The sequence below is a fragment of the Chrysochloris asiatica genome, unplaced genomic scaffold, assembly GCF_000296735.1.
Source record: "Chrysochloris asiatica unplaced genomic scaffold, ChrAsi1.0 scaffold00306, whole genome shotgun sequence".
Taxonomy (NCBI): domain Eukaryota; kingdom Metazoa; phylum Chordata; class Mammalia; order Afrosoricida; family Chrysochloridae; genus Chrysochloris; species Chrysochloris asiatica.
In genome coordinates, this window is record NW_006408824.1 from 758,809 (window position 1) to 786,253 (window position 27,445).

The following is a 27,445-nucleotide window of genomic DNA, read 5'->3' on the forward strand; positions in this document are numbered from 1 at the left end:
CACACACACACACACACACACACACACACACACACACACGGCATTCATCAAGAACCCCCACTGAATCCCAACACCTCTGTACTGCCCAAGGTTAATCCCCTTTAGCTTGGTGGTGTTCTCTTTGAGGCTCTGTCGATATCTTTCCATGTTTCTGGAAACGTGCAGAACCAGAGTGGATGCCGCCCTAATATGAGCACCAGCTGGCTTCCTACTCCGTGCCCCTCTACAACCATGCATTTCAGCACATCCCAGAACTTTCTAGCATTGGGCCAAACTCCCACCCAAATGTGGGCTGGGGACTATGTGACACCCCCACCCCCAGCCCCGCCAAGTGGGTGCCCACACCACTGTTTCTTTCTGCCTTAGTAGATTCCCATCCCAGGTGAACCTGAACTGGCTTCAGTGAATTATATCCCGTTCTTAAAGGATTAGGTCTCTAATTTGTCATGGTCATTTGGAATTCCATGTCTATGTCCCAGCTGTTAAGGGGCTGGGCAGCCTGCTAATTGAATGCACTAAAGACGGGATGGATTAACTGTGGTGGAGGCACGTGGCTGTGGGGAACAGGCAGTACCAGGTGGAGGACCAGGGCCCCCCAGATAATGTGTAGCACCACAAGTCCTTTCCAGAGAAGACTGGACGCAAGTGAGATCCTCTCTCCATGTTCCGCTTTGTACCTCAGACCCAGCCTTCCACTCAGTCATGTTGTAACATTACCCACCACCAGGTCCTCCCCTTCTCCTGGGAATCTTGACTTCCCTGACTTTTCGCCAGTTACATGTGTGAGGTGGAGGTGGGGAGGTTGAGCCTAGTGTTGTCTCAGGTGTATGGGCCCTGCCTGGCTGCCTCGAATGATGCGTGCTCTCAGAAGCCACCAGCTTGGCAACTAAAGAGTTGCTCGCAGAAGCAGGTAAGAGACATCAAAAGGGGCTGCTGTGGATCCCTCCCAGGTGTACAGAAAGAGGCCTGGTGGTGCAGTAGGTTAGGCTTTGGGCTGGCGGTTCAAACCCACCAGTCACTCCTCAAGGAAAAAGATGAAGCAGTCTGCTGCTCTAAAGATTTACGTCTTTGGAAACTCTAGGGACTGGTTTTACTTTGCCCTAAAGCAGGAGTGGGGAATGTTCAGCCCATGGACCATAAAATACCCGCGAAATCATTTGGTCTGGCCCTGCCAAGACAAGTAAAGGTCCAGCCATCACATTTGTTGTTGCTACTTTTACTTGCCATCGAGTCGGCACCGACTCATAGCGACCTTATGCACAGCAGAATGAAACACTGCTTGATCCTGGGTCAACCTCACTATTGTTGCCACGCTTGAGTCCATCGATGCTGTTACTTGGCCAGTCCATCTCGTTGGGGGTCTTCCTCTTTTTCTCTGACCCTCCACCATACCAAACATGATATCCTTCTCCAGCGACTGGTCCCTCCTGACAATATGTCCAAGGTATGGGGATGAGTTAATTAAATGTTTGACCAAACACAGCAGGCTGATTTTAAGTTGATAATTCTGTATGGTCCACAAATGAAGTTATAAAGTTTGGTAGAAAAAAGGTTCCCTACCCCTGCCCTACCTCTGTCCTGGTGTGGCACTCTGGGTTAATGCACTGGACTGCAAAGTCGATTTGAACTGCAAGGTTGGAGGTTCAAGGTCACCAGCTGCTCCTGGGAAACCTTATATAGGATTGCTGTGGATTGGAACTGACCCAAAGGCATTTAATAACAACCACCACCCCTGTCCTAAAGGGTCATTATGAGACAGAATCGACTCTTTGGGTTTTGAATTTGGAGTGACACAGTTTGTGCTGAAAATTGGAGGAAGATTAGTGGTTCAAACCCACTCAGTGGTGCAGTGGGAGAAGGGCTGGAAACACCATTTTGTAGAAGTTAGATATGATTCTGGGGCCGGCCCATGTGCATGTGTTTGCATGATTCTGTATCTGTGGTCCTTCACAAGGGGTAGTTTTCCCTGGAGAAACAAGTGATTGGAGTGGGGTTGAGGGCAGGAATGTTGCTCAACACCTTAGAATGCACAGAGCTGCTTCCATGGCTTGAAAGAATGCCTTCTTAGAATGTCAGCAGTGCCACGTCCCCTACTCATCCTGCTTTCTTCCTTGTCACCCCAAATGCAGCCCAGTGGTTTGCTGCATTTGGGGCTCTTTGCAGGAAGTGGTGACGTTTCTCCTAAGGGTTCCTGAACTTTCTACTGCATGAGAGCTGCTTGTCATCCCAAGAGCAAAATGTACATTTTTTTTCTCTGCAGAACCTGAGAGCCAGGAGCAACAAGGATTCCAAGGACCAAACCACAAAGAACTCTCTGGAAAGTAAGCTGAGAGCTTTGTGCCGTGGTGGGGGCAGCAGAAGGGGCATCCAGCTGAACTACCTCCTGTGAGCAAGGGAAGGGCCAGCTCTGGGCATGGCAGGGATAGCCAGGACCTGTCTGTCCCCAGCAGAAACAATGGGTGAATGGTGAGAGGAGGGGAGTTTTCAGAGCCAAGCAGTGCACTGGGCTTTTAAAATGGCATGGTGTCACCCCCAGCAGACCTGAAGGGGAAGGATGGTACTTTCCTTGCTTTCAGATGACAATGGGAAGTGGTCGTGTGGAGCCCAGGTTCTAGGTGGCCAGCCAGGCAGGAGTCACATATAGAGTTGCCTGACTCCCGGGCCCAACAGGTTGATGTCATGCCCGGCAGATAATAAATCATCTGGTCCTTTGGACCGTTAGGATAGTGTGAATGGCGACAGCGTGAATGCGTCCACTTACAGAAGACAGATAGATGTGGCTCTGACCCCAGCTCCATCATGTACCAGCTCTCCGTTTCCCCACTGCAATGGGCATAGTAATTGGCCTTTTCTAGTTGTGGGAGTTACATGAGAGAGGTTTCTGAATGTGTCTGGGCCCCCGCCACGACCATCAGCGGGCAGCCTCCAGAGACCACCAGCACTTGAGTTGACTTCTGCCATTCTCAGAGTCAGGTTGCCCACATGCCCTGGGGTCAGAATTGGGCACAGCAGTGGCCCGTTTCTAAGAACAGGTCTCCTGCCAAGGTTGAGGCCCTCAGTAGCTTATCTGGGCACCAGTAGCTCCATGTCTGAGTTGGGAGGAGTGTCATCTGAGTCTTGTTAACTATCGTCACCGATCAGCCCCCACACAGGCTTGAGTTCTGCCCACATCCCCCGGCTTACCTGGTCCCTGAGCAGAGGGCTATGCTGCCGCCCCTGCTCACAGCTGCATCTTTCCACAGCCCTGCTCTACAAGCCTGTGGACCGGGTGACTCGAAGCACACTTGTCCTGCATGTAAGTCACAGCACCTGAGGATGCTCCTCTGCCCCACCCACCCCACTCGCAGATCTATACACCTGTATGGAGAATGCAGAAGTCAGAGCTTCTGCCGCCCACAAAATCATTGGGGGCAGAACTTAGACAGGGTTTGCATTGTCCATAGGGCACCTCAAAAGGTGGGCACAGGCAGAAGGGGCACAATGAGGACAGGTGTCAAGGTGGGCAGGGGGGACACATCACAGAGGCCATAGTGCAAGAGTCTCTGAGGTGGCTAGGGTCAAGAGCAGATAAATGCACTCAGGTAGCTGGCACCTCCCTGCCTGAGTAGAGGAGTAAGTAGGTAGCAGCATCCTTGTCTTCATGCAGGAGGCCCAGGTTTGAATCCTGACTGAGACACCTCATGTTCAGTCACCACCTGTCTGTCAGTGGAGACTTAGCTTTTGCTATGATGCTGAACAGATTTCAGCCGAGTTTCCAGACTAAGATGAATGAGAAAGGCCTGATGATTGACTTGGAGTATCAGGCACTGAGAATACAATAGGTCACAGTGGTTTGATCCTGTTGAGCATGAGGTCATCATGACTCAGGGGCTAGCCCAATAACAGCAGCTATAGCTCCCTGAGCTCATGACAACATGGGACCCCATCTTAAGCCAGACTCCACATCCACAGCTGGGTGGCATGTGCATGTGGGTGCAAGTGTGTGTGCATGTGAGTGTGTTTGCACATGTGCACGTGGTGTCTGTGCATGGATGTGGTTGTCTGTCTGAGGTTGCAGATAGCCATCGACAGGTGCTGACCTATTTCACCTGAGTCCTTCCACTCTGGGGCAGGATCTGCTGAAACACACGCCATCTAGCCACCCCGACCACCCACTGCTACAGGACGCCCTCCGGATCTCACAGAACTTCCTGTCCAGTATCAACGAGGAGATCACGCCCCGCCGACAGTCCATGACCGTCAAGAAGGGCGAGGTGAGTGGGGCCAGGGCACCCCCAGCACCCTTGGCTTGCTTCTCAAAAGACTGCCCTGGGTGGTACGGGGGGCTTCAAAAAGTTCATGGACAGATTTAATTCTCCTTCCATGTCCTTTCTCCACAAGCTTTTTGAAGCCTCCTTGTACAGATGGCTCATGCACTCAGCTGTTTATCAAAACCCTGTGGGATCTTTGACCCTGTGTATGAGGCGTTGGGTGACTTTGCAGTGATGACCCTGTTTGTCCATGCCTTCCAGACAGCTGCTGTCTCTACAGTGGGTCATGTCCATGTGCCCTTCTCCCCAACACCATCCCTTTGTTTGGTGGTTCCATCTGAAAAGATTGGTGAGAAGGAACGTAGCATCTTGTCTGCCTGCTACTCAGTTAATTCCTCCTGTGTGCTCTTCTATTAAACCAGTTGCCACCGAGTCAACACAAACTTATGACAACCTCATGCGTGTCAGACTAGAACTGCACTCCATAAGGTTTTCAGTGACTGAGTTTTAAGAAATAGATTGCCAGGCCTTTCTTCCAAGGCTTCTCTGAATGTACTTGAACCTTCATCCTTCAGGTTAACAGCTGGGCACATTCACTGTTTGCACCTTCCAGGAACTGACCCTGGAAGTCCTAGCTAATACATTTAGACAAGAAAAGGAAATAAAAGGTACAAGGGGACTTCAAAAAGGATGTGGAAAAGTTCCATTCTCTTTTAATTCTATTTCCCTGTGCAGTTTTGAAATTCCCTTGGATATAGATTGGGAAGGAAAAAACAAAACTGTTTGTAGCTGGTATGTTTGTGTAGAAAATTCTAAAGAATCAACACCCAAAACTCCTGAAATTAATATGTGGTTTTAGCCAGATGGCTGGATGCAGGGTTAATATGCAGAAACGCGTTTTTTAGCTTTACACCAGCAAGGAGCAACTGGAATTTGAAATCAAAGGGATGGAATGGGAAGGGCATTGGCTTTCTCCCTTGTGAGAAACTAAAGGATGCATGTATACCTTGTGGGTACTACTGCCATCCCTTCTGGAGGTTCCCGCTGAGCAGAGGCACAGAGACTACAAAATCATAATTACAGGCAAAGCCATGTCCCCTGGTGGAGGTCCTATGTCGTAGATATTTGCAAACAGAGTTTCTTGAGTTCCTCACTTGTCTGGAGGCTGTTCTAACTCTTGCCAATAATGGGGACATGTCATGCAGCTCTCTGAGCCTGTCTGTCCCATGAGATGAGAACAGAGCGAGCTGAAGAGCGAGCTAGGCTCTGTCAGAAGGTGCTCAGTGAACAGTCACTGCTGATGTACTTGCTATAAATCGTGACTTCCGGGCCCCACCCTGCCCTCCTTGTGGCAGGCTCTTGTCCCCTGTGGGCCTCTCAGGTCCTGAGTTCACCCCTGGTAATGACTGTCTTAGGATCCTGGCCTTAGGAAAGGGGCAGAGGTTTTTGCAAAAGGCCAGTTAGCCAAATGTGTTGGTATTGGAAAACCAGTGAGAGGGAGGGACAGGACCTCAGCTCAGGTATTCCACACCTGCCCATCAGCACCCCGGAGCCCACCAAGTCACACCACACGGCCAGGCCTGTGATCTGAGCCACTTAAGTTGGCAGTGTCCCCCAGGCCATCTCTGGGGGCATGAGAGCACAGAGTCCAGCCCACCCCAGCCTGCAGCCAGCCTTCACTCGCGCCTTCCCATAACCCACTCCCTTCTCCATGTCCTTTTTTTGTGGTTGTCTTTAGTGATATTCTCTGCTCCCACCTGGCATGTCATATATATGGTTCAGTCGCCAGTTCCTGAACCCAGAGCCCATGGAACCTGATTCTCTGGCTTTTTACATGTACTCTTTCTATAAGGGCTTCCCGGGAGGCTCCGCAAGGGCTGGAGGCAGGAGCTGGTGTTGGCAGGGGTGGAGGCGTGATCCCCATGGCCCCCTGCTGAGGCTGCCCCTCCTCAGAAGATAGTTGGACATGTGGTGATGTAGCACACCAACTATAAATGGGGTGATGGGGCCTCCGAAGTTATTGTGAGGAGGGGTTAGGGTGTCCATGGGCACCAGTACAAGGCTCATGAATGGCTGCTGAGGGCACCATGGGAGGCCCCTGAGGTACCATTTCCTTTAATCCTCTAAAAAATTTCATCGGACAGGTACCTTATAGGGATCTTATGGAAACAGAGGCTCAGAGAAGCTAAGGTTCAGTGTTGTCATCCTGGGAAAACAGAGAGGGAAGGGCAGGTTGCAGGCAATGAGGTACGAAATGATCCCCCAACTTCTTCATTCTCTTGGGGGGGCCCAATGGGCAATGTGATCTATCATTTGAGAAGGTAGGGTGGTGTCCCTGCCAGCTGATGTTTCCCATGGGGACATAGACATACCCCAAAGAGAATATGCTGTCAGGATGCCTCCCAGGGTCCTCCGATACACCAGGTGCTACATAACCACACATGCAGGCCTGGGGGTTCATTTACTTAAGGACACACACATAATACACATACTAAGCTGAAACCAAACCCACTGCCGTAAAGTTGATTCCACCTCATAGCAACCCTATGTAGGGTTTCCTCTTTCTCCCTCGAAGTGACTGGTAAATTCAAACTACTGCACTGGTACTTAGCTGCTCTCATTGAATAACCCAGTATGCCACCGAGGTCCTGGTATACACACATATACACACACCACTGTACACTCACACAAGGATATATATATATACAGGAATGCACATGTATACACACACTGGTGTACACTCACACAGGGACACTCACATATACAGGGATACTCATATACATGGGAATGCACATGTATACACACACACAGATATGTACTCACACAGAGAAACTCATGCATATATACATGGATACACATATGCCCAAGAATACACATGTATACACACATAGGTATAAACTCACACAGGGATATTCACACATGTATACAGGGATACTCATATACTCAGGAATGCATATGTATACACACAGGTATAAACTCACACAGAGACACTCAAAGATATACAGGGATACACATATACGCAGGAGTGTACATGTATACATACACAGGTATAAACTCACTCAGGGACACTCACATATACAGGGATGCACATGTATACACACACTGGTATACATGTACACAGGAACATACACACACATACAGAGATGCACATATACACGGGAATGTACACTTATACACATACCAGTTTCATTGACACGGGGACACATATATGCACATGGGTATGTGCACATATACATACATACAAGGGCACACATGGGGACACACACATACTCCCAGTCCTGGGAAACTGGCTTCAGGGATTGTCCCTGCCTTCAGCATCATGTCCCAGATATGGTATGGCTCCCACCCTTTCTCAATAGTTCACCATGGGTGCTCATCAGGGTGAGTAGACCAGCACTACCTCAGCACCCACCTAGAGCTGTGACTGGACGTGACCAGTGTCTGCTCAGGGTGGAGTCAGCTGGATTTAGTACCTGCTTTAGGGCCGCACATTCTTCACTGCACAGGCCAGGGATGAGTTGCTGAGCCCCTCTGGAGGGTCGTGTGAGCAGGCTGTGTGTGGCCAGACACTCTTTGGTGGGCTGGCAGGTAGGGTCAGGTGGTGGGATCCATTCAGCCCCAGTGAGCAGGATGAAGCACAAGGATCAACTCAGCCACCTTGCTCAGGATGGGGGGGGGGGTCCTGTGAGGCCCTGCACCCCCAGGCAGATACTGCCCATCTTCTATATTCCGTCTCATTCCACCCCCCACCCCCATCACCCTGGTCTGTCACTGCTGCCTCTCCTCTTCCTAGAAGTGGAATGTGGGCAGAGACCTCCCAGGTGGGACTCCAGGCTCGACTCTAAGCCAGCCTGACCTCACCCATGACCTTCATCACCAAAGTCAAGGTGGATGTGCTTACTGCAGTAGACAGCAGAGGCAAAGCAACCACCCCATTGTGGGCTTGTCAACCCTGGTGTCCCTGGGTATGAAAGAGGTAGAAGTCTTCCACACGCGGACTCTGTGTGGGCGGTCTGACTGAGCCCTGTGAATGAAGGAGGGCTGAGTCCTCTCATGGAAGGACCCCACCACCCTGCCGAAATATGTACTGTGAATCTGGTTCCCAGCCTTCCCAAGGACCCTCAAGTGGCCTGTGGAGGCCGACTCTACACTGTGCAGAGTGATAGTTGGACTCTTCAGGGTCTGGACATTGACGCAAATCCTGGAAGACCCAGAATGTCACATGGTCCCGTCAGGGGACCAGGGCGATCAGGTCTTAGCCTCTGCTGTGCCCTCAGTTCCAGATATGTGACTAAGTAGATGGAATCAGACCTGGAAAGCCCCCTCCTGCAGGACAGGCCCCTGGCTGGGAGAGCTGGTCTCCCCACCGACCCTCCACTGCAGGGTCCACCCCCTGTAGGCCTGTATTCTTGGTGCTGGGACGCCTCCTTTCCCTTCATGGATTCTGAGGCAGCCGTGGCCTCTGAGTTTGTCTTAGAAAGAGGGTTTGCACAGTACAGTGCACAGGATGAAGCCTCCCAGCCAGTATTCATGTTCCAGAGGGGCCTGTGTCCTCCCACCCCACAATTGCTCCCTGTTTCTTCTCAACACGGGGCTTGGGAGGTCCAGTCTGCCTGCCCACAGGTGCTGGGCTAACACCTGGACAAAGACGGATGCCTGAAAGGACTCCAAACAGATATGGAGACATCTCAGGATCTTTGGGGTGGGGGCCAGTGCTGGTGACTGTGTGTCTGGAGTTGCTGCTGCTCCATCCCGCCCCAAGTGTGTGTGATGCACCCCTATGTGGGAAACTAGGGTCGAGGACTGGAAGACCCTCTGAGAGCTGTGTCCTTTCCCTGAGAGCCTCAGTGACTGGGACCCTCCTCAGACTGGTTACCTCCACACACATCCCCTCCCTCACCATAGGCCTGTGCCCAGCTGGAATTCTCAAGAATGCTTGTTACACAGAAGGGTGCCCCCGGGTCCCTGTTTATCAGCAGGACAATGGGACAGGAGGGACTATAGTTGGCCTGAGGGTTGCACCTCTAAGATCATCTCCTTCCTAGAGCATCATCACCTCCAGAGGTTGTCTGGGAGGGTCCTGTCACCTGACCCACCCCCTCCTGTTCCCACAGCACCGGCAGCTGCTGAAGGACAGCTTCATGGTGGAGCTGGTGGAGGGGGCCCGCAAGCTGCGCCATGTCTTCCTGTTCACCGACCTGCTGCTCTGTGCCAAGCTCAAGAAGCAGAGTGGAGGGTGAGAGATGAGGCAGGGCACCTCAGAAGGGAGGAGGTCTCTCTGAAGGGGAGGAGGGTGCTAGATCGATTTTGTACATGGAGGATTTGCACCTTGGAGATGCCCAGACTGGCCTCTCACTAAGCCGCTGCATGCTGAGGAGTGGTGTCCATCCAGTCCCCAAGGTGTGGATTGGACTGATCCCATCCTTCCATTTCTCCATCCTCTGACCCCCGCCACCCGGAGTTGGGTCACAGCTCACAGGCTAAAGGACACCATTCGTCAGATTGCCAGCATGCACGTTTGGGAGTCCAAACAACATCTCAGCCTTCTCCCCTACTGGCCCCAGATTCGAGGCTGATTTCCTTCCAGGAAGCCAGCTGCAAGCTCAGTGGTCCATGCCACACCCTCACTCCCTGACCAGCTGGTTCCCACTGCCCCTTTGGGCTCCATCATTTGCTGGGATGATTCATAGAACTCATGGGGAGTGTCCCGTACTTACAGCTACAGATTGAGTACAACCACAAAGGATGCAAATGAAGAGACACACAGAGCGAGGCAGCACACACAGAGCGAGGCAGCCTCCGGAGCTCCAGGTCACAGGGCTGTGCCCATCAACCAGGAAGCTCTCTGAGCCTCAGGGATCAGAGTCTTTATATTGACCACCCACATGATGGCCATGATGGATACCATTAGCCTCCTAAGGCTCAATCGATCCCTGCAAAAATGGCCTGGAGACAGTATATGACCTCATCTGGCTTCACAAGAGGAAAGGGGAAGAATCACCAGCCCAAGACCTGTGTGGTGGAGGTCAGACATGCCTCCACTCTCCAACCTTCTGTATCTATCCTGACACCAGCCATTCCTCCCACACCTCTACTTCTCTGCTGGATTTGATAATCCCTTGCCATGGCCACACAGACAATACTCATGATTATGGGGTTTATTAGGGAAGTAAAAAGGGTGCAGTTCAGGATCAGGAACAACTCAGGATGCAGCAATTCTCTGGTCGGGAGCACCTCTTCTCAGCTACACTGCAGGCATGCATGCCTTTCTCTGGTCCTAGCCTCTCAGCCTCTTGGAGTCTACCCTGCTCTGGCAAGTGTTATCAGCTCCTTTAGTGCTGCTGATGGATCTCCAGAGGGCACCAATTCTGCAAGTTAGCCTCCTGCCTGAGGCAGCAATCAACGTCACCTGTGCTGAGAGCTGGGAAGCCCGCTGCTCTGTTTCTTGGTGCCACTGCCCAAAACCAGTCTATCGCTGTCTGTCAGAATTCAAAGATAGCTATTTACCATAGTTCTTTCTTCACGGTCCAGAGATTCTCTGTTCCTGCTTCTGAGATGACTCCTTTTTAAACCTAGTGAGATGGCAAAACTAACCAATCCCCATGTTCAAGTCGCACGTCCTATTGGTGTGAGTTAGGAGGATTTAGGATTAAAGATCCATATCAATGAGCAAATGCACTGTACCACAGCCCCCAGGTGGTTCCTTCTTGTCTCAGCAGCCCTGACTCACTGGCCCCAGTGGAGTGTAGTTCAGCTTTAGGAACCAGGGCCAAAGTCCAAGTTGCTTTCTTCAACTCCCAACAACATTCTGTTTCCAACTAGTTGTGATGCCAGTCTCGAGGTCAAAGGGGTCGCAGTCAGTGCAGAGATGTCAAGTCAAGTTGGCCCTTTGCAGAGGGAAGGGGAAGCCTCACTATGATGCCACGTGCTAGGAGAGTGATGTCCTGTGGCCCAGCCAGCGCCACAGGTTCCTTCCTGTCCCTGGCACATGTCTAAAATGTGTCCCCTGAGTCTGATGACAGCTTCTGGATTACACACTGAGGCCTGCAACCCCGGGGTTATGTCTTCTGGTGCCAGGATTGAGTCACCTTGGGAGGGACTGGCTCTTCCCATCTTCCAGGCCCAGCAGTTTAATTGGCCGTCTCAGCACAGAGCCGCAAGCCCTCATGTGTCAAGCAAGGATGAGATGAGAACAGATGGATCCGCGGCCCCTCCAACTTCGGTCAACCTTCACTGTCCTTCACTGACCTTCACTGTCCACGTGGGACATTCACTCAGGACTTGTCAAATACTTCGGGGCCCTAGCCACATGTGCAGATCTCCCGAGAGTACCAAGGCCTGCTGGGATCCTCAGTGCCTGCCGTTATCTCCCAGCTTGTTGCACTGAGTGTGCTCTGGGATCCCTGACAGTGCAAATGGTTTGTGCTTGGCTTCTCACATAATAAAGCACTTCAAGTCCAGCTAGCCAGCATTGCCTAGGAACACAGACCTGGCATTCTGCTCCTATCAAGGTGATAGAAGGGGAAGCCCTTTGGAGCAAGCAGATCTACCCTATAATGCACAGGTCAGGCACCATGAGGTAGAATCAACTCAGCAGCAATGGGTTGGGTTTGGGGCTTTGATTTTTTGGGATTTTTTAAAAACTGCATGATCAGTAGCTTTGGATCCCAAGATCTTGAAAGCAGAGGTGTTAGCGCAGACAGGCGGCCACATGACCGTGCTCTTTTCCTCCCACCAGCAAAGCCCAGCATTACGACTGCAAGTGGTACATCCCGCTCACAGACCTGAGCTTCCAGACAGTGGACGAGTCGGATGCAGTGCCCAGCATTCCCCTGGTGCCGGATGAGGAGCTGGACGCCATGAAGATCAAGATCTCCCAGCTCAAGAGCGACATCCAGAGGGAAAAGGTGTGGGACCAGAGTACATGTGCCCCTTCACAGCCAGCGGGTCGGCACCTGCTAGGTCCCAAGAACCAGGGCAGCTCTTGGTGCACAGGGGCCCCGGCGGTGGCCACAGCCAGCATAGGGGAGGCACCAAGTCAGGAGCACTCGGGCATATCCCTGATGACCACTCTAATGGGCACACAACCTGCCGGGTGAGGAGTGTCCCAGACAGACCCTTCAGTGGTTTCCACTGATATAGGAGGTTGTGGAAAGGAGTCCTGATGGTGCAGTGGGTTAAGCACTGGTTTGCTAACCAAAAGGTCAGTAGTTCTAACACACAAGCTGCTCCGTGAGAGAAAGATGCTTCCATAAAGATTGACTGTCTTGGAACTATGGGACAGTTCCAGTCTTTCCTGTAGGGTCACTAGAAGTAGGAATCGAGCTGATGTTGAGAAACACTTGGATCAGAAAGGCATTCGAGGGAGATCTGGGTCGGAAAATTTACCCAGAGGGAGGGTTGTGAATGTCTACCTTCTGTGCTGCTGTGAGAGCACTTATCCTTCAAGAAGAGTTGACTGAGCATGCTCAGCAACTCATGCCAGGGCCAGAGGAGAGGCTATTCCCACAGAAGGGCAGCCTAGCCTGTACAGTGCAAACACTAACACACTTGGCTGCTCACTCAAAGGTTGGTAATTCAAGCCCACCCAGAGGCACCTCCAAGGAAAGGCCTGGTACTCTATCTGTAAAATCGGCCGTGGAGCACGGTTCTACTCTGACCCACGTGGAGGTGCCACGATTCGGAGTGGACTCGACAGCAGTGGCATGGTTTTTGTGCTGTGATGTACACTCTGTGAACCAGAAGTGCTGTACTCCGAATAGAGACTCATTGGCATCCCCTGCCTCCCCAGAGAGCAAACAAGGGCAGTAAGGCCATCGAGAGGCTGAGGAAGAAGCTGTCCGAGCAGGAGTCGCTGCTGCTGCTTATGTCTCCCAACATGGCTTTCAGGGTGCACAGCCGTAATGGCAAGGTGAGTGCTGCCCACCCCGCCGCCCTCTCCCAGACAGAGCCTGGGGACCATGGTCCCAGCTGTCGAGTGGCTGTCCTTTTTCTTGAGAGCATTCCCACATTGAGTGTCTTGTTAGTGCAGCACCTGCATGTGCACATACATGTACTCATGTGTGCTTGTGTGTGCACATGTTTACATTCATGCACTGCTTATGCATATACACACTAACACACTTAGGCTTACACACTTGTACACACTAACAAACTTAGGCTTACACGCTTGTACACAGATCCATACATACAAACTTGCACACACAACACTCTTAGACATACAGTCACATACACTGACACTTATACATAGGTGTGTACGCACATGTGCCTCTGTCAAGACCATCCAGGAGGTGAAATCAGGGTAGACACTAGTGGACTGAGCAGTTACCTCTCTGCAGGGTGGTCAAGGGACCCTGAGACTTGGAGTTTATGGATCCTCTGCTCCAATTTTGGCTCTCTGTATTGTGGCTGACCAGCCCTACCACCGTGGGCATTGTATGTGCCTGTCAGCACACAGACTGTGCTTGGGAGAGGGGTTGGCAGACTCAGAGATGAACGCTTTAACTGGGAATACAGCAGGTGGTCAGGCAACCCGACCACAATTCTACAGGTCCCCCTAGATCACCTCCCAATGGGGTGGTGGGGCCTCGGGCCAAGCTGCCAAGCATGTCAGAAGTAAGCGGTGCTGGGAGCACACCTGCCCACCAGGTGCCTTAGGGTACTGTGTCTGTGCATGTGTGCATACATCTGTGTTTATATATATTTGTGTGTATACATTGTTTATTATATATGTCTGTGTATTTGTGTTTGTATATATGTTATGTTTGTGTATGTATGTCTGTATATTTATGTGTGCCTGTGTTTAAATACATGTGTCTGTGTGTTTGCTTGTACACATGTATCTGTTTATGTATGTATGTCTTTTTTCTGTGTTAATTTATATATACTTGTATCTGTGTTTGTATGTGTATATATACATGTGTCTGTTTATGCTTATATGTATGTTTTTGTGTGTGCACGTGTGCTTGTATATACTTGTATCTGTGTTTATACGTGTATGTGCTTGTGTGTTCGTATGCATACATGCTTGTGTGCAGGATGTGTGTGGTCAGTGACAAGGACACAGCTAGTGATAACGACCCTGCTGCCCTCTCACCCCAGAGCTACACATTCCTCATCTCCTCCGATTACGAGCGTGCCGAGTGGCGGGAGAACGTCCGCGAGCAGCAGAAGAAATGTGAGTGCCTTGGCACCTGGACTCCCTAGCTGGGCCTTTATTTTGAGGGGTGGGCAGGGAGACCTTTTATTCACTCAAGATCTGATGTGGAGCCTGCCATGGGGAACATGGGGAACAAGAGCTGTCCTGGCAGCCCAGGCCTGTGCTAGGCTGTGTCCTTGTACATGACTAGCTTCCTGATGGCCTGGTGACTAGTGCTCGTAGTCTTGCCAGCACTCTGTCCCCAGGTTCTGTATCGCAGCGCGGGGACCCAAGAGTGGGAGTTCCTGTTCCATGTGCAGTACTGTGCTTAGAAAGAAGCCCTTTCCTTGCCGACATTAGCTGAGTGGATGCACATGCATGCTGGGCTCTGAACCCCTGCCAGGAGGATGTTGTCTCCTGCTACTGCCTCTGGCCGGGCAGACCAGTCAGTGAGTCTCTCCCCCACCCTCAGGCTTCAAAAGCTTCTCTCTGACCTCAGTGGAGCTGCAGATGCTGACCAATTCATGTGTCAAACTTCAGACCGTCCACAACATCCCCCTGACCATCAATAAGGAAGGTGGGCTGTCCTCCAGTAAGCGGGTGGGCAGGCGGGATGGCAACAGGACTCTTAGGAGAGTGGGTGCGTGCTGCCTGCTGTCCTCACCAGCAGTGGGGAGGAGGGCTGGGATGGGGAATTTTCCCTGGGGAGCTAGTACTGGGCAACTTGTAGAGCTGGCGGATGTGGAGTCAGACACTGGACCCAATAACTTTCGTCCCCTGGTGAGCTTCCTCAGAACCTTCGACCACCTGGCCCTGCCTCTCACCTGCCCCCAGCCTCCTCTCAAAGAGGCAACTTTTGGCTCCACATGTGCACACAGGTTAAGTGCTTCCTGTTACATACACACTCCCAGTACACACACAGGTTGACACACATGCACACATGCTCCCAGCACTCTCACAGGTGAGCACTCATGCATATGTGCCTATACTCCCAGTACATATAGGCATACACTTCTGTACATACACACAGTACATGCACAGCTAGTATACGCTCGTGTAGGTGTATACATGAGCATACCCCAGTACACATACAGGTAAGTATATACTTACGTTGTTGTGCACACACACCTACCCAGATACATGCACAGGTAGGTATACGCTCATGTAGGCATACACACACAGGTGGGTATATGCTTATGTAGGCACATACATGTATATACTCATCTCTCTCTTCTCTCTGGTTTCTGGCACAGATGATGAGTCCCCTGGGCTCTATGGATTCCTGAATGTCATTGTCCATTCTGCCACTGGATTTAAGCAGAGCTCAAGTAAGTAAGCAGCTGAGAAGATGGCAACAGAGGGTTTGGGAACCAGTGAGGTTGCTCAGATTTCCAGCAGAAGCCTTTGCCCCTGACCGCTGGTGCTATTGACACCCACTGGGTATTAATTCTTTTCTCTGAGTGGACATTGCCCTTTGCAGCAGCTGACTCCAACCCTGCCAGTTGGCCAGCTGCCCCCTGCAGGCGGACCTTTGAACTGCGGGGCTGGTGTTTGATGACCAAGCCAGTCTAGTTGCCTGGGAACTAACAGGAACCTTGTCTATGTCAAAGTAGAACTATGCTCCGTAGGGTCTCCAGTGGCTGGTTTTTTTTCAGAGACTGATAGCCATGTCTTTCTTCAGAGGTGCCTCAGTGTATATTCAAACCACCACCACCCTTCAGTTTGCTGCTAAATGTGGTAACCACGTGAGCCAGTCTATAGGGGAAAAAAAAAAGAACAAAATAAAAATTCCCGGCCACTCAGAGAATGGGAGAAAACATTTGCAAATCACCTGTCTGTAAGGAACGGTATCCAGAATATAGAGAGAACTCTCACAACTCAAAACTAAAGAGATACAACCCGATAAAGAAGTTGGCCAATGATCTGGGTGCATGTTTCACCAAAAAGGAGACACGCATAGCTAATGAGCACACGAAAAGACATTGGTCTCCAGTAGCCATTGTGAGCTGTTGATGTGGGTCTGACTCACAGCCACCCCATGGACAGAGTAAAATTTATGTCCCAGGGTGTAAATCTTTATGGGAGCAGACAGCTTCCCCTGTCTCCTGTGGTGTGACTAGTGGGTTCTTACTAACAAGCCACCTTGCAGTTAGCAGCCCAGTGCTTAACCAGTGTGTCACCGAGGCCCCTTCTGGTAGTTTTTCTAAAATACCAGTCTGCCCAATCACTTACCACTTACAACCTGATCTCTGTGCCTGGCCACCTCTCCTCCTCCACCGTTAACCCTGAGACATTTTCATGCATGGTTGAGCATATGGTGACGTGCTCAGGTGCTCACCAAAGGATTCATGGTTAGAAGTCCACCCAGAGGTGCCTTGGAAAAAAGGTCTGGCAGTCTGACTCCCAAAAACAACCACTGAAAAATCCTACGGAGCACAGTTCTATACTGACACACTTGGGGGCGCCACAAGCAGGCATCGACTCGCTGGCAGCTGGTTGGTTGGTTAAGCTGTTTTCTTTGCCCCAGAATAGCCTGGAATGCCCTTCCCCCAACTCTTTCCCTGGTCAAACTCGGAACCAGTTCCGCTGAGATCTCAGCCTCATGTTTCAAGATAGGACTGGCCTGACCATGGAGTATCCATCCATGCCACTGCCCACCCCACCCCACTCTTAAGTGTCTACTGAGCTGCCAGGGTGGTGGGTTCAGTTCCTGTTTCTATGGATAATAGCGTTTCCTAGCTGGACACAAGAAACTCTTTGGAGCAGGGAAGAGGGTCCCTGCCAGCACATTTGTGTTTTATTTGAAAAAGAGTGTTAAGACCATTTTGTTGTTGTGATGTTGAAAGTATCCCATGCTTCATCTCTATAGTAAATTTGAGAATGTGGGGAGAGTCCGGTCACCCTCTCTGTTCAATGTCCATAGATCTGTATTGCACTCTGGAAGTGGACTCCTTCGGGTACTTTGTGAACAAAGCAAAGACCCGCGTCTACAGGGACACAGCAGAGCCCAACTGGAATGAGGTGAGGAGCTGCTGGCTCAGCCGGCCCACTGGAGAGTCCAACTTAGCCATCTCAGGAGTCTCCTCTGGTGGGGAGCAGGTGACTCACATTGTCTCCAACCCCACCCATAGGACCTGGACTATCAGTGATGAATCTTACCCACAAACAAGAGGCCTTATTGTCTGGAGACATGTATGGAGGCAGAACTCCACAAGAATGTGCTTTCTGGCCTTTGCTGTGGCCTTATGTTTATGGGGGAGGTGCCCATAGTACTTTTCCTTGGAAGTGGAGTGGTTTCATGATGGCCCTTCAAGCTTCTGGAATCCTTGATCTCTGGCCTGTAGCTCTGCCTGCCAAAGCTGGGTAGAGACAAGGGCCGCTCAGGGCTAGTCTGGAGAGGCCTGTCTGTCTGCCCTGGGAAGAGTGGATGGAATGTGTGGCCACTGCACTCTTTTCCTGGGCGTCTCTGGGAGTTAGGAAATCACTGCAGATTAAGTCCCCAAGACCCTGGACATTACTGTGCCCCAGCCTTGGACAGTCCAGGCTGCCTTGCAGAACACGGGAGATGCTGGACCCACTCTCCTGGGACCTGTCTCAAGGCGCTTTCCCGCTCTTATCACTGGACTGTGAGCACACAGAGCCGATAAACTTGTGGTTTTTGTCAGTTGTCAAGGCTGTCAAGGCGTCTTCGAATCCTGGAGACCTCATGTAACAGAACAAAACATTCCTTAGCCCTGCATCATCCTCGCCATCCCTGGCATGTGCAAGTCTATCATTGCATTCTTATCTTATCCACCTCACCAAGGGTCTCTTGCTCTCATTGGCCCTTCACTTCTACCAACATGATGTCCTCATCCAGCAGTTGTTCCCTCCTGGTGACGTGTCCAATGCAAACGTGTTAGACCATGTTGTCTTGTGACCCATGAGAGGTTTTAATTGGCTGATGTTTGGGACATCTCCAGTCCTTTTTTCCTGTCTTAGTCTAGAAACTCTACTGCAATCTGCCCACTTTGCTGGTATTTGAAATCCCAGTAGTTGTATCCTTGGAGGTGCCTGAAGAAATGACCTAGTAGACTCTGTTGAGGGGGTGGTCAGAGTGGAAAGCCAGAGGGCCCCAAACCTGCCAATGCAGTGGGGGAAGGATCTGAGCACTATGCGAAGACAAAGGTTCAAGTCCACAATGGAGGTGCAAGGACCAGTGGTGTGGAGGGGCAGTTAGCACCAGGTAGCCTGTAGGTGGCCTTTTGTATTCCTGGCACACACTGCCTCCCACCCCACCCAGGCATAGAGCTGCGTTTTCAGCAGCACCCCTGAGGTTCCGATGCTCGTGCTGAGTGGGATGTAAAAAGCATCTGGAGGGAGGTGGGTCCTGGCAGTCTGCATCACAGGCCCAGGTCCTTCCGAAGCAGCAGTGACATTCCTTCCCTGTCTGGGCTTCAGGAATTTGAGATTGAGCTGGAGGGCTCCCAGACCTTGAGGATCCTGTGCTATGAGAAGTGCTACCACCGGACGAAGGCCACCAAGGAGGACGGTGAGAGCGCAGACCGCATCATGGGCAAGGGTCAGATGCAGGTAAGACAGCCCCACACCTCCAACGCCCATGGTCCAGGCCCACATGGCACTCTGTCACTTCACATGGCACTCTGTCACTCGTGCCTGGGATGCTTGCCCAGAGAGGGAATTTGAGCTTAGCCTGGGCTTCAGGGCACCCCTCCTGCCTGCCTGTTCTTCTGTCTGCATGTCTGTCATACTTCTTAGCCATTTTTTTCCAGCTGGGATCTCAGTTTCCCCATGCTCTGGGTAAGGTCCCAGGAGAAATGGTTGGGGTGCCATGAACTGCAGCAGTTACAGGCTCACCTCTTCCTAGAAGCACATGGAACCTAGAGCCAGCCCACTTGTGCCCCTAGGCCCCTTGAGCTGGAGGACAGCTGATGGTAATGGGTTTGTTATTGTTAGGTGCCATCGAGTTGGTACTGACTCATAGTGGCCCTATGCACAACAGAATGAAACACTGCCCGATCCTGGGCCAACGTCACAATTGTTGCCACGCCTGAGCTCACTACTTTGCCAATCCATCTCTTTTTCTCTGACCCTCCACCTTACCAAACATGATATCTTTCTCTAGTGACTGATCTCTTCTGACAATATGTCTCAAGTATGAGAGACAAAGTTTGGCCATCCTGGCCTCCTAGGAGCACTTCGGCTACACTTCTTCCAACACAGATCTGTTGGTTCTTTTGGCAGCCCATGGTACTTGCAATATTCTCCTCCAACATCATAACTCAAATGCTTCGATTCTTCTACGGTCTTGCTTATTCACTGTCCAGCTTTCACATGCGTATGAGATTATTGAAAATATCATGGCTTAGGTCAGGTGCACCTTAGTCCTCAAACTGACATCTCTACTCCTCAGTATTTTAAAGAGGTCTTTTGCAGCAGATTTGCCTAATGCAATATGTTGTTTGATTTCTTGACTACTGCTTCTGATTGTTGATGGTTGATCCAAGCAAAATGAAGTCTTTGACAACTTCAAGCTTTTGTCCACTTACATGGATGTTGTTTATTGGTCCAGTGGTGAGGATTTTTGTTTTCTTTATATTAAGGTGCAATCCATACTGAAGGTTGTGGCCCTTAATCTTCATCAGCAAGTATTTTAAGTCTTCACTTTCAGCAAGCAGGGTTGCATCATCTGCATATCGCAGGTTGTTAATGAGTCTTTCTCCAATCCTGATGCCGCCATGTTTTTCCTCATATAGTCCAATTTCTCAGAAAATTTGATCAGCACACCGATTGAACAAGTATGGTGAAAGACTACAACCCTGTCACACACCTTTCCTAATTTTAAACCATTCGGTGTTCCCTTGTTCTGATCGAACAACTGCCTCGTGGTATATGTGCAAGTTACTCACAAGCATAATTAAATGTTCCAGCATACTCATACTTCTCAATGTTGTCCATAGCTTGTCATGATCCACACAATCAAAAGCCTTTGCATAGTCAATAAAGCACAGGTAAACATCTTTCTGGTATTCTCTGCTTTCAGCCAGGATCCATCTGGCATCAACAGTTATATCCCTCGTTCCGCGTCCTCTCCTGAAACCAGCTTGAACCTCTGGAAGTTCTCTGTCAATGTATGCTTGCAACCATTTTTGTATTAACTTTAGTAAAACTACTCGCTTGAGAGATCAATGATAATGTCCAATGATTTCCACATTTCACTAGGTCATTTCTCTTTGGAATGGGCACAAATATGATCTCTTCCAGTCAGTTGACCAGGTTGTTGTCCTCTAGATTTCTTGGCACAGATGAGTGAGTGCCTCCAGTGCTGCCTCACTTTGTTGAAAGATTCAATTTGTATTTCTTCAATTCCTGGTGCCTTGTTCTTGGCCAATTCCTTCAGGATCATTGGCTCTTGGTCATATGCTGCCTCTTGAAATGGTTGAACATCGATCATTTCTTTTGGGTACAGTGACTGAGTATTCCTTCCATCTTCTTTTGATGCTTTCTGCATCATTCTGTATTTGCCCAGGGTGGTAGTAATGGTGATGGTATGCATGGAGTCGATTCCAACTCACAGCTACCCTGCATAGGGTTTCCAAGTCTGTAAATATTTATGGGAGCAGAAAGCCTCATCTTTCTCCCATGGAACGGCTGATATTTTTGAACTGCCGACCTTGAGGTTAGCAGCCCAACTCGTAACCACTGTGCTAAGCCGAGGCTTGAATTTTTTCTTCAGTTTCCTCAGTTTGAGAAATGCTGAGCGTGTTCTTCCCTTTGGGTTTTCTAATTCCAGGCCTTTGCACATTTCATTATTACATTTGACTTTGTCTTCTCAAGCTGACCTTTGAAATTTTCTGTTCATCTCTGTGCATTTGCTTTAGCATCTCTATGCTGGAGAGCAAGTTTCAGAGTCTCTTTTTGACATCCATTTTGGACTTTTCCTTCTTTCTTGTCTTCTTAATTACATTTAAAAACTTTCTTACTGTATAATGTTCTTGATGTCATCCCACAACTCTTCTGATCTTCCATTTTTAGTGTCTATTGCATTAAATCTGTTCTTCAGATGATCTCTCAATTCAGGTGGGATATATTCAAGGGATATATTTTGGCTTTTATGGACTTGTTTTCATTTTCTTCAGCTTCAGTTTGAATTTGCATATGAGAAATTGATGGTCTGTTCCAGTCTGCCCCTGGCCTTGTTTTGACTTGATATGGAGCTTTTCCATCGTCTCTTTCCATAGATATAGTCAATTTGATTTCTGTGTATTCTCTCTGGTGGCATCCATATGTTTATTTTCATCTTTTATGTTATTTAAAAAAGGTATTTGCAGTGAAGAAGTCATTGGTCTTGCAAAATTCTATCATGTAATCTCCAGGATCGTTTCTATCACCAAGGTCATATTTTCCAACTACTGATCCTTCCTCTTGGTTTCCAACCTTTGCACTCCAATCACCAGTAATGATTAGTACATCTTGATTGCATGTCTGATCTATTTCAGACTGAAGAAATTGGTAGAATTCTTTAATTTCATCATTGCTGGCATTAGTGTTTGATGCATAAATTTGATTTGCATTAACTGGTCTTCCTTGTAGGCGAATGGATATAATCCTATCAACAGACAATGCTGTACTTTGTGACTGATCTTAATAATGTTTTTTTTGATATATTCTTCAATTTGTCATTCCTGACATAGTATACCATGTAATTGTCAGATTCAAAATGGCCAATACCAGTCCATTTCAGCTCACTAATGCTTAGGATATCATTGTTTATGCATTCCATTTCATTTTTGACAATTTCCAATTTTCCTAGATTCATGCTTCGTACATTCCATGTTCCGATTATTAATGGATATTTACAGCTATTTCTCTTCATTTTGAGTTGTTCCCCATCAGCAAATGAAGGTACCATTTGCATCATTACACTCAACTAGGCTTTGAGCCAGCTCTTCCCCAGTCGCATTTTGAGTGCCTTTCAACCTGAGGGGCTCATCTCATACTATAGCTGACAATATTCTGGTGCTCTTCATCATGTTTCAGTATTCAATAATGTGGTGCTGACAGTGTTCTACTGCTGTTCATAAGGTTTTCAGTGACTAAATATTCAGAAGTAGTCTGTCTTATTCCTAGTCTGTCTTCGTCTGAAAGCTCAGCTGAAACCTGTCCACCATGGGTGACCCTGCTGATATTTAAAATATCCATGGCATAGCTTCCAGAACCACAGTAACTCACAAGCCCACACAGTACCACAAACTGACGGACGAGTGGTGGCGGTGGTACATAGTGGCTGCCAAACCCCTGAGATTCATAGCCTAGTCAGCTGGCATGTAACCATAGCCATTATATGATGGTTTCCGGTTTGGGACCGGTATGACTCATGTTGCTGTGAACAAGTCTTTGTTTGGACATTTTTTCATTTAATTTTTCTTGGGTAAAGAGTGACGTGAATAGTATGTTTAACTTAAGGAACTGCCACACTATTTCCAGAGTGACCGCTGTGTTTTACATCACCTTTGGCAGTGGATGAAACATCCCACCCTTGAAGATACTTGTCATCTTTTTGATTCATTCTTGTTAAAAAACAAAACAAAACATAAAAAGATGCCATCAAGTCTACCCTGACTCACGACAATCCCTTGTGTGTCACGGTAGAACTGTGCTGCTTTACAGTAGCTAGTTTTTCAGAAGGCGATGGCCAAGACTTTCTTCCAAGATACCTCAGGCTGCACTTCAACTGCAGCCTTTTGATCAGCAACTGAACACATTCACCACTGCACCATTTGGGGACTCTGGCCATTCTGGTAGATGTCCCTGTATCTTTTGAAGTGATGTTCAGAGATTGGCCAGGTTGATGTGTGGGTGGTTTTCTGGGTGAAACTCTTAGACCACAGTTCTTCCAAGACCCCTACTTACCCAACCCTAGGGGAAACAAGCAGCATCGTATCATACTGTCCCCCCAAACCACTGGGGTGGGAGTGGGCTCTCCCAACCTAGCCACTCTTCCCTGCAATCCCAAGGCCTGCAGCATCCGGGACAGACTCAGCTTTTTCCTGAATTGTCATTTCCCAGTCTCCTCCCTGTTTTTCTGAACCTTGGCTTCCCCTTTGTTTATGCCTTAAATAACGAGAGAGAGGCGAGCTGTCAGCCTTGGTTGGGCATTGTTGTGGTTCTGGTGATGCGAGACAAGCCCATGCTGGGATTGTTTCCTGCTGCTTCTTTGGAGCTAGGACAGCACCTGTGAACAAGCTTTTCCACTGGACATGTCACAAAAGCTGGGGGCCCATAGCCCACTGTGTTTGCCATTGATCCCTGGGCCTCCCTACCATACATAACACATGCTTACTTTGAGGTCAACAGAGTTGTGCCCTCTTCGGGGTCTGGGACTGTGCCGTGGACAGCCCACCAGGTTCCCCTCATGAGGATGGGTGCCCAAGCCTGCAGGATAGTGTGGGTGGTCTAAGCTCAGCCTTAGGGGAGTGCAGGCTGTCATGAGATTCATATCACCCAGGGGTTGCAATCATGAGTTTATCATCTGGGGGTGTGGTCCATCACGAGATTATCACCTGGAGGGTATAGTCCATCATGAGATTATCGTGGGATGCAGGTCATCATGAGAGTATTATGGGGAGAGGCGAGGCACTCTGAGGGTGCTCCCCACTGGCAGCCGTCTGTCAGGGTAGGCGGGACAGGCAGGACTTAGTCGGTCTCCAAATGTGGCCGCAGGAAACAGCCACTTAAGAAGGCTTTTCTGGGATTTGAAATGACACACTGGAATTCCCATCACTAGTGGAGTGTGGGGGGCAGGCGGGGAGGGGATTTTTTCCCCACACAGACAAATAAAGTAAAATCTGTGAGATAGGAAGTGCTGACGCGTGGAGGGCCTCCCAGAGGCGGGGCCATGAAAGCTTGTTCAAGAGGTCGAGCTGGTACTCTGGGCAGTAGAGCCGAAGATGCGAGACCCGCCTGCTGCCCTGCACTCTGGCCGGAGCTGCATGACCTCCAACAAGAAGCACCTGTGTATGTGGGGAAGCACTCTGTGGACCTACATCCGAAACTTTCTGTACAAGGGCCAGGTGGGCCAGGGGCCAGGGTGGGTTCAGTCTGGGTCACTACAGCAGGAGGCAGGTGGAGGAGACACTCCCCGCCCTGTCTGCGTTTCTCTACACTGGGTTGCTTGTGACTGCTTTGGCCAATGCTAAGTGGAGACCCAAGGAGCTCTGGCAGCGTAGTGGTTACGAATCGGGCTGCTAACCTCAGGGTCAGCAGTTTGAAACTATCAGCTGTTCTGCGGGAGAAAGATGAGTCTTTCTGCTCCTGTAAAGATTTATAGCCTTGGAAACCCTGTGTAGGGTCGCTATGAGTCTGAACTGACTCCATGGCACATAACAAATGGAGACTCAGGTGGTGTAAATGGTTAACTGCTCGGAGATTGAAAGTTCTAGTCCAAGGACTTTGTGGTTAGCAGCCCAATCAGTACCAGTCTGGTACAAACCAGCCTGGCTGACAGTGGCTCCCTATTCTGGTCACCGCTCAGGATTGCCAGGAGAATTCCAGTTTCCTGAGTCTCAGGTCCCCCAGAGCTACTGATGCAGTTGCCTGGAGGCGGGTCACAGGGTCATGGTGACCACAGTTCAAAGTAGATCCGTGCTTCGGAAGAGTTCTCAATGGCTGATCTTTCAGAAGTAGATTTCCAGGCCTTTCTGTCTTGTTCACTTGTGAATTGGGTGAAGTTTTCCATTCAGCAGTTGATACTCATTTTGTTTCATCTCAGTGACTGCCATCCCCACAATGTAACCTCACTCATCCCACTTCCACCCTCTGCTTCCTCTTCCCATTCATCCTTCTTTCCTTCTCCTTCTGAACTTCATCCTTGGGTAAACACTTTGGATCTCAAATGGTTGATTCTCCTAAGGTGTGTGGACTTCTCCCTGGTGTTATTGCTGTCCTTGGAGTGCCTATTGTTTGGCTGGAAACTGAGACCCAGGGGTGCATTCAGTTCTAGACCTGAAAAATGATAAGGGCCATACTCTTGGGGGCCAGGCCTTTCTTTTGAGGTGCCTCTGGATAGACTTAAACCTCCAACTTTTGAGTTAACATCAGAATCTGCAGCACCCACGGGCTCCCTGGACGTGAACAGAGGCTGCTTTTTAACAGCCCATTCTTGCCTACCCTGGGACCACTGGTACAGAGCATGTGTTTGCCACAATGGGAGACAGTGGGGAAGCTTTTGTGGACAGAGCTATCTGGCTCCGGCCTAGCAGTCAGAGTTTCATACAGTGGCTCAGGTTGTTTGTTGTCATTACTCATCAGCTGTGCCTTGCAGCCTTCTCATGAACACAGAAGTAAGCACTGGCCAAGTCATGGACCATCTCCCGAATCAGTGCTATGTTTGAGCCATTGTTGTGGCCATTGTGTAATCCATCTCTAGGAAGGTTATAGTTCTCGCTGACCCTTCACTTCACCAAACATCAGGCCCTTTTCTAGCAGTTGCTCTTACCTGGTGACGTGTCCAGTGTAAACAAGGTAAAGTCTGGCCATCCTCACTTCTGAGGAGCATTCTGGTTGTAATTCTCCAAGACTGACTGGCCCGCTCTTCTGGCAGTCCAGAGTGTATTGTGTCCTTCTCCTGGTGGTCCACGGTGTATTTAGTTTCCTTCTTCTCATGGTCCATGGCATATTCAGTGTCCTTCTTCTGGCTGGTGATGATTGTGTGCCACTTAGTTGGTTCCAACTCATGGCAACTCTGTATAGGGTTTCCGAGGCTGTAAATCTGTATGAGAGCAGAAAGCCTCATCTTTTTCAGTGCCCTCCTTCTGGTGGTCCATAGCATGTAGCCCCTGGTGTATTCAATGTCCTTTTTCTCCACCACCACTTAGATGCATCCGTTCTTCTTTGGTCTTCCTTTATTATGTCCAGCTTTCGCTTGGACCTCATGCATTGGAGGAGATTGAAAGGCCAGGGCTTGGGTCAGGGGGTCTGAGTCCTCAGATTATGTAGGTGACTTTGGGTGATACAACAGGCAGGTTGGTTACCTGGGAAATGCCTTCCAGGGGCAGAAGTCAGGGACAGCAGAGGGGCTTCCTCTCATCCTCCTCCAGTGCATCCTCCTGGGCCCCCTATGTGCCAGGAGAGAAACCCACAGGAGCTTTCAGGTGCTGTGTCTGGAATTGGGCTCCCTGAAGTACTGTTTAACCTGACTGCTCCCCCTCCCCCAAGTTCCACATGAGAGTCCCCAGTGGTAGTTCAGTGTGGTGAATGGGAGGAGAGGGGAACAAGAAAGACAGCAGTGGACACCAGCTCGCACTGGGATGCTTAGGCCTTGAGATGGCACAGGTGGGTGCTTCAGCGTGCTGAGCTCGGGCCCCAGGGTACCTAGCAGACAATCTTGGCCTCTGAATGGAGGTACCAGCCTCAGTCAGCTCCACTGAGACTTTGGCATGGAGAAGCGGAGGGGTGGGCTGTCACCCACCATGCGCTCCAAGCAGACTCGAGGGCATCTGCTAATCACAACCCACTGTTGCAGCTGGATCCCCAGACGCTGCAGGAGAAAGACTGGCAACGGACCGTCATCACCATGAATGGGGTATGTATCCATTCTGCTCTGCGGCACCCACGCTCTAGAAGGTTGGGGTGGCCTGACTTTTCTAACACAGACACAATGAGGCAGAGCCTGGGTTACTGTGGAATGTTGCGGCTAAGATGGTAGGGCCCTAGGATCCGCTCTTAGAGACCAAGCTCTCTCCATTACTGTCCAGCCCTCTAGAAAGGTTCAAGCCTTTATAAAAGCAGCTCTGTACACAAGGATGTTCTGAACTCCAAGTGTAATTGACAAAATATTATCATTTGATAGTTAATGGGTGCATTAGAGTTCTCTAGGGAAACAAGTGTGAAACAAAGATCGATATGCATATATACATACATTGTTGTTTTTACAAAGTGCCTTTGAGTAAGTTCCAACTCAAAGCGACCCTGTATTGGGTTTCCGAGGGAAGGGACAGCTGGTGAGTTTGAACTGCCAATCTTGCCGTTCAAACTGACCTTGGGTTCCAGTACCACG

General features: G+C 49.8%; 1 protein-coding gene across 2 annotated transcripts in view; it reads left to right on the top strand.

Moving 5' to 3' along the window:
- BCR (breakpoint cluster region) overlaps window positions 1-27,445 on the top strand; it is a 135,190-nt gene that overhangs the window by 100,576 nt on the left and 7,169 nt on the right. Inside the window, exons 6-17 of one of the 2 annotated variants that reach the window (XM_006874921.1) lie at window positions 2,261-2,321; window positions 3,243-3,295; window positions 4,113-4,253; window positions 9,365-9,486; window positions 11,989-12,157; window positions 13,042-13,161; window positions 14,352-14,427; window positions 14,861-14,965; window positions 15,642-15,716; window positions 17,312-17,409; window positions 18,829-18,960; window positions 26,912-26,971. In XM_006874921.1, the coding sequence (XP_006874983.1) occupies window positions 2,261-2,321; window positions 3,243-3,295; window positions 4,113-4,253; window positions 9,365-9,486; window positions 11,989-12,157; window positions 13,042-13,161; window positions 14,352-14,427; window positions 14,861-14,965; window positions 15,642-15,716; window positions 17,312-17,409; window positions 18,829-18,960; window positions 26,912-26,971 (1,212 nt within the window). The remainder of the gene's footprint in view (window positions 1-2,260; window positions 2,322-3,242; window positions 3,296-4,112; window positions 4,254-9,364; window positions 9,487-11,988; window positions 12,158-13,041; window positions 13,162-14,351; window positions 14,428-14,860; window positions 14,966-15,641; window positions 15,717-17,311; window positions 17,410-18,828; window positions 18,961-26,911; window positions 26,972-27,445) is intronic. The other variant, XM_006874922.1, reaches the window with a different exon arrangement.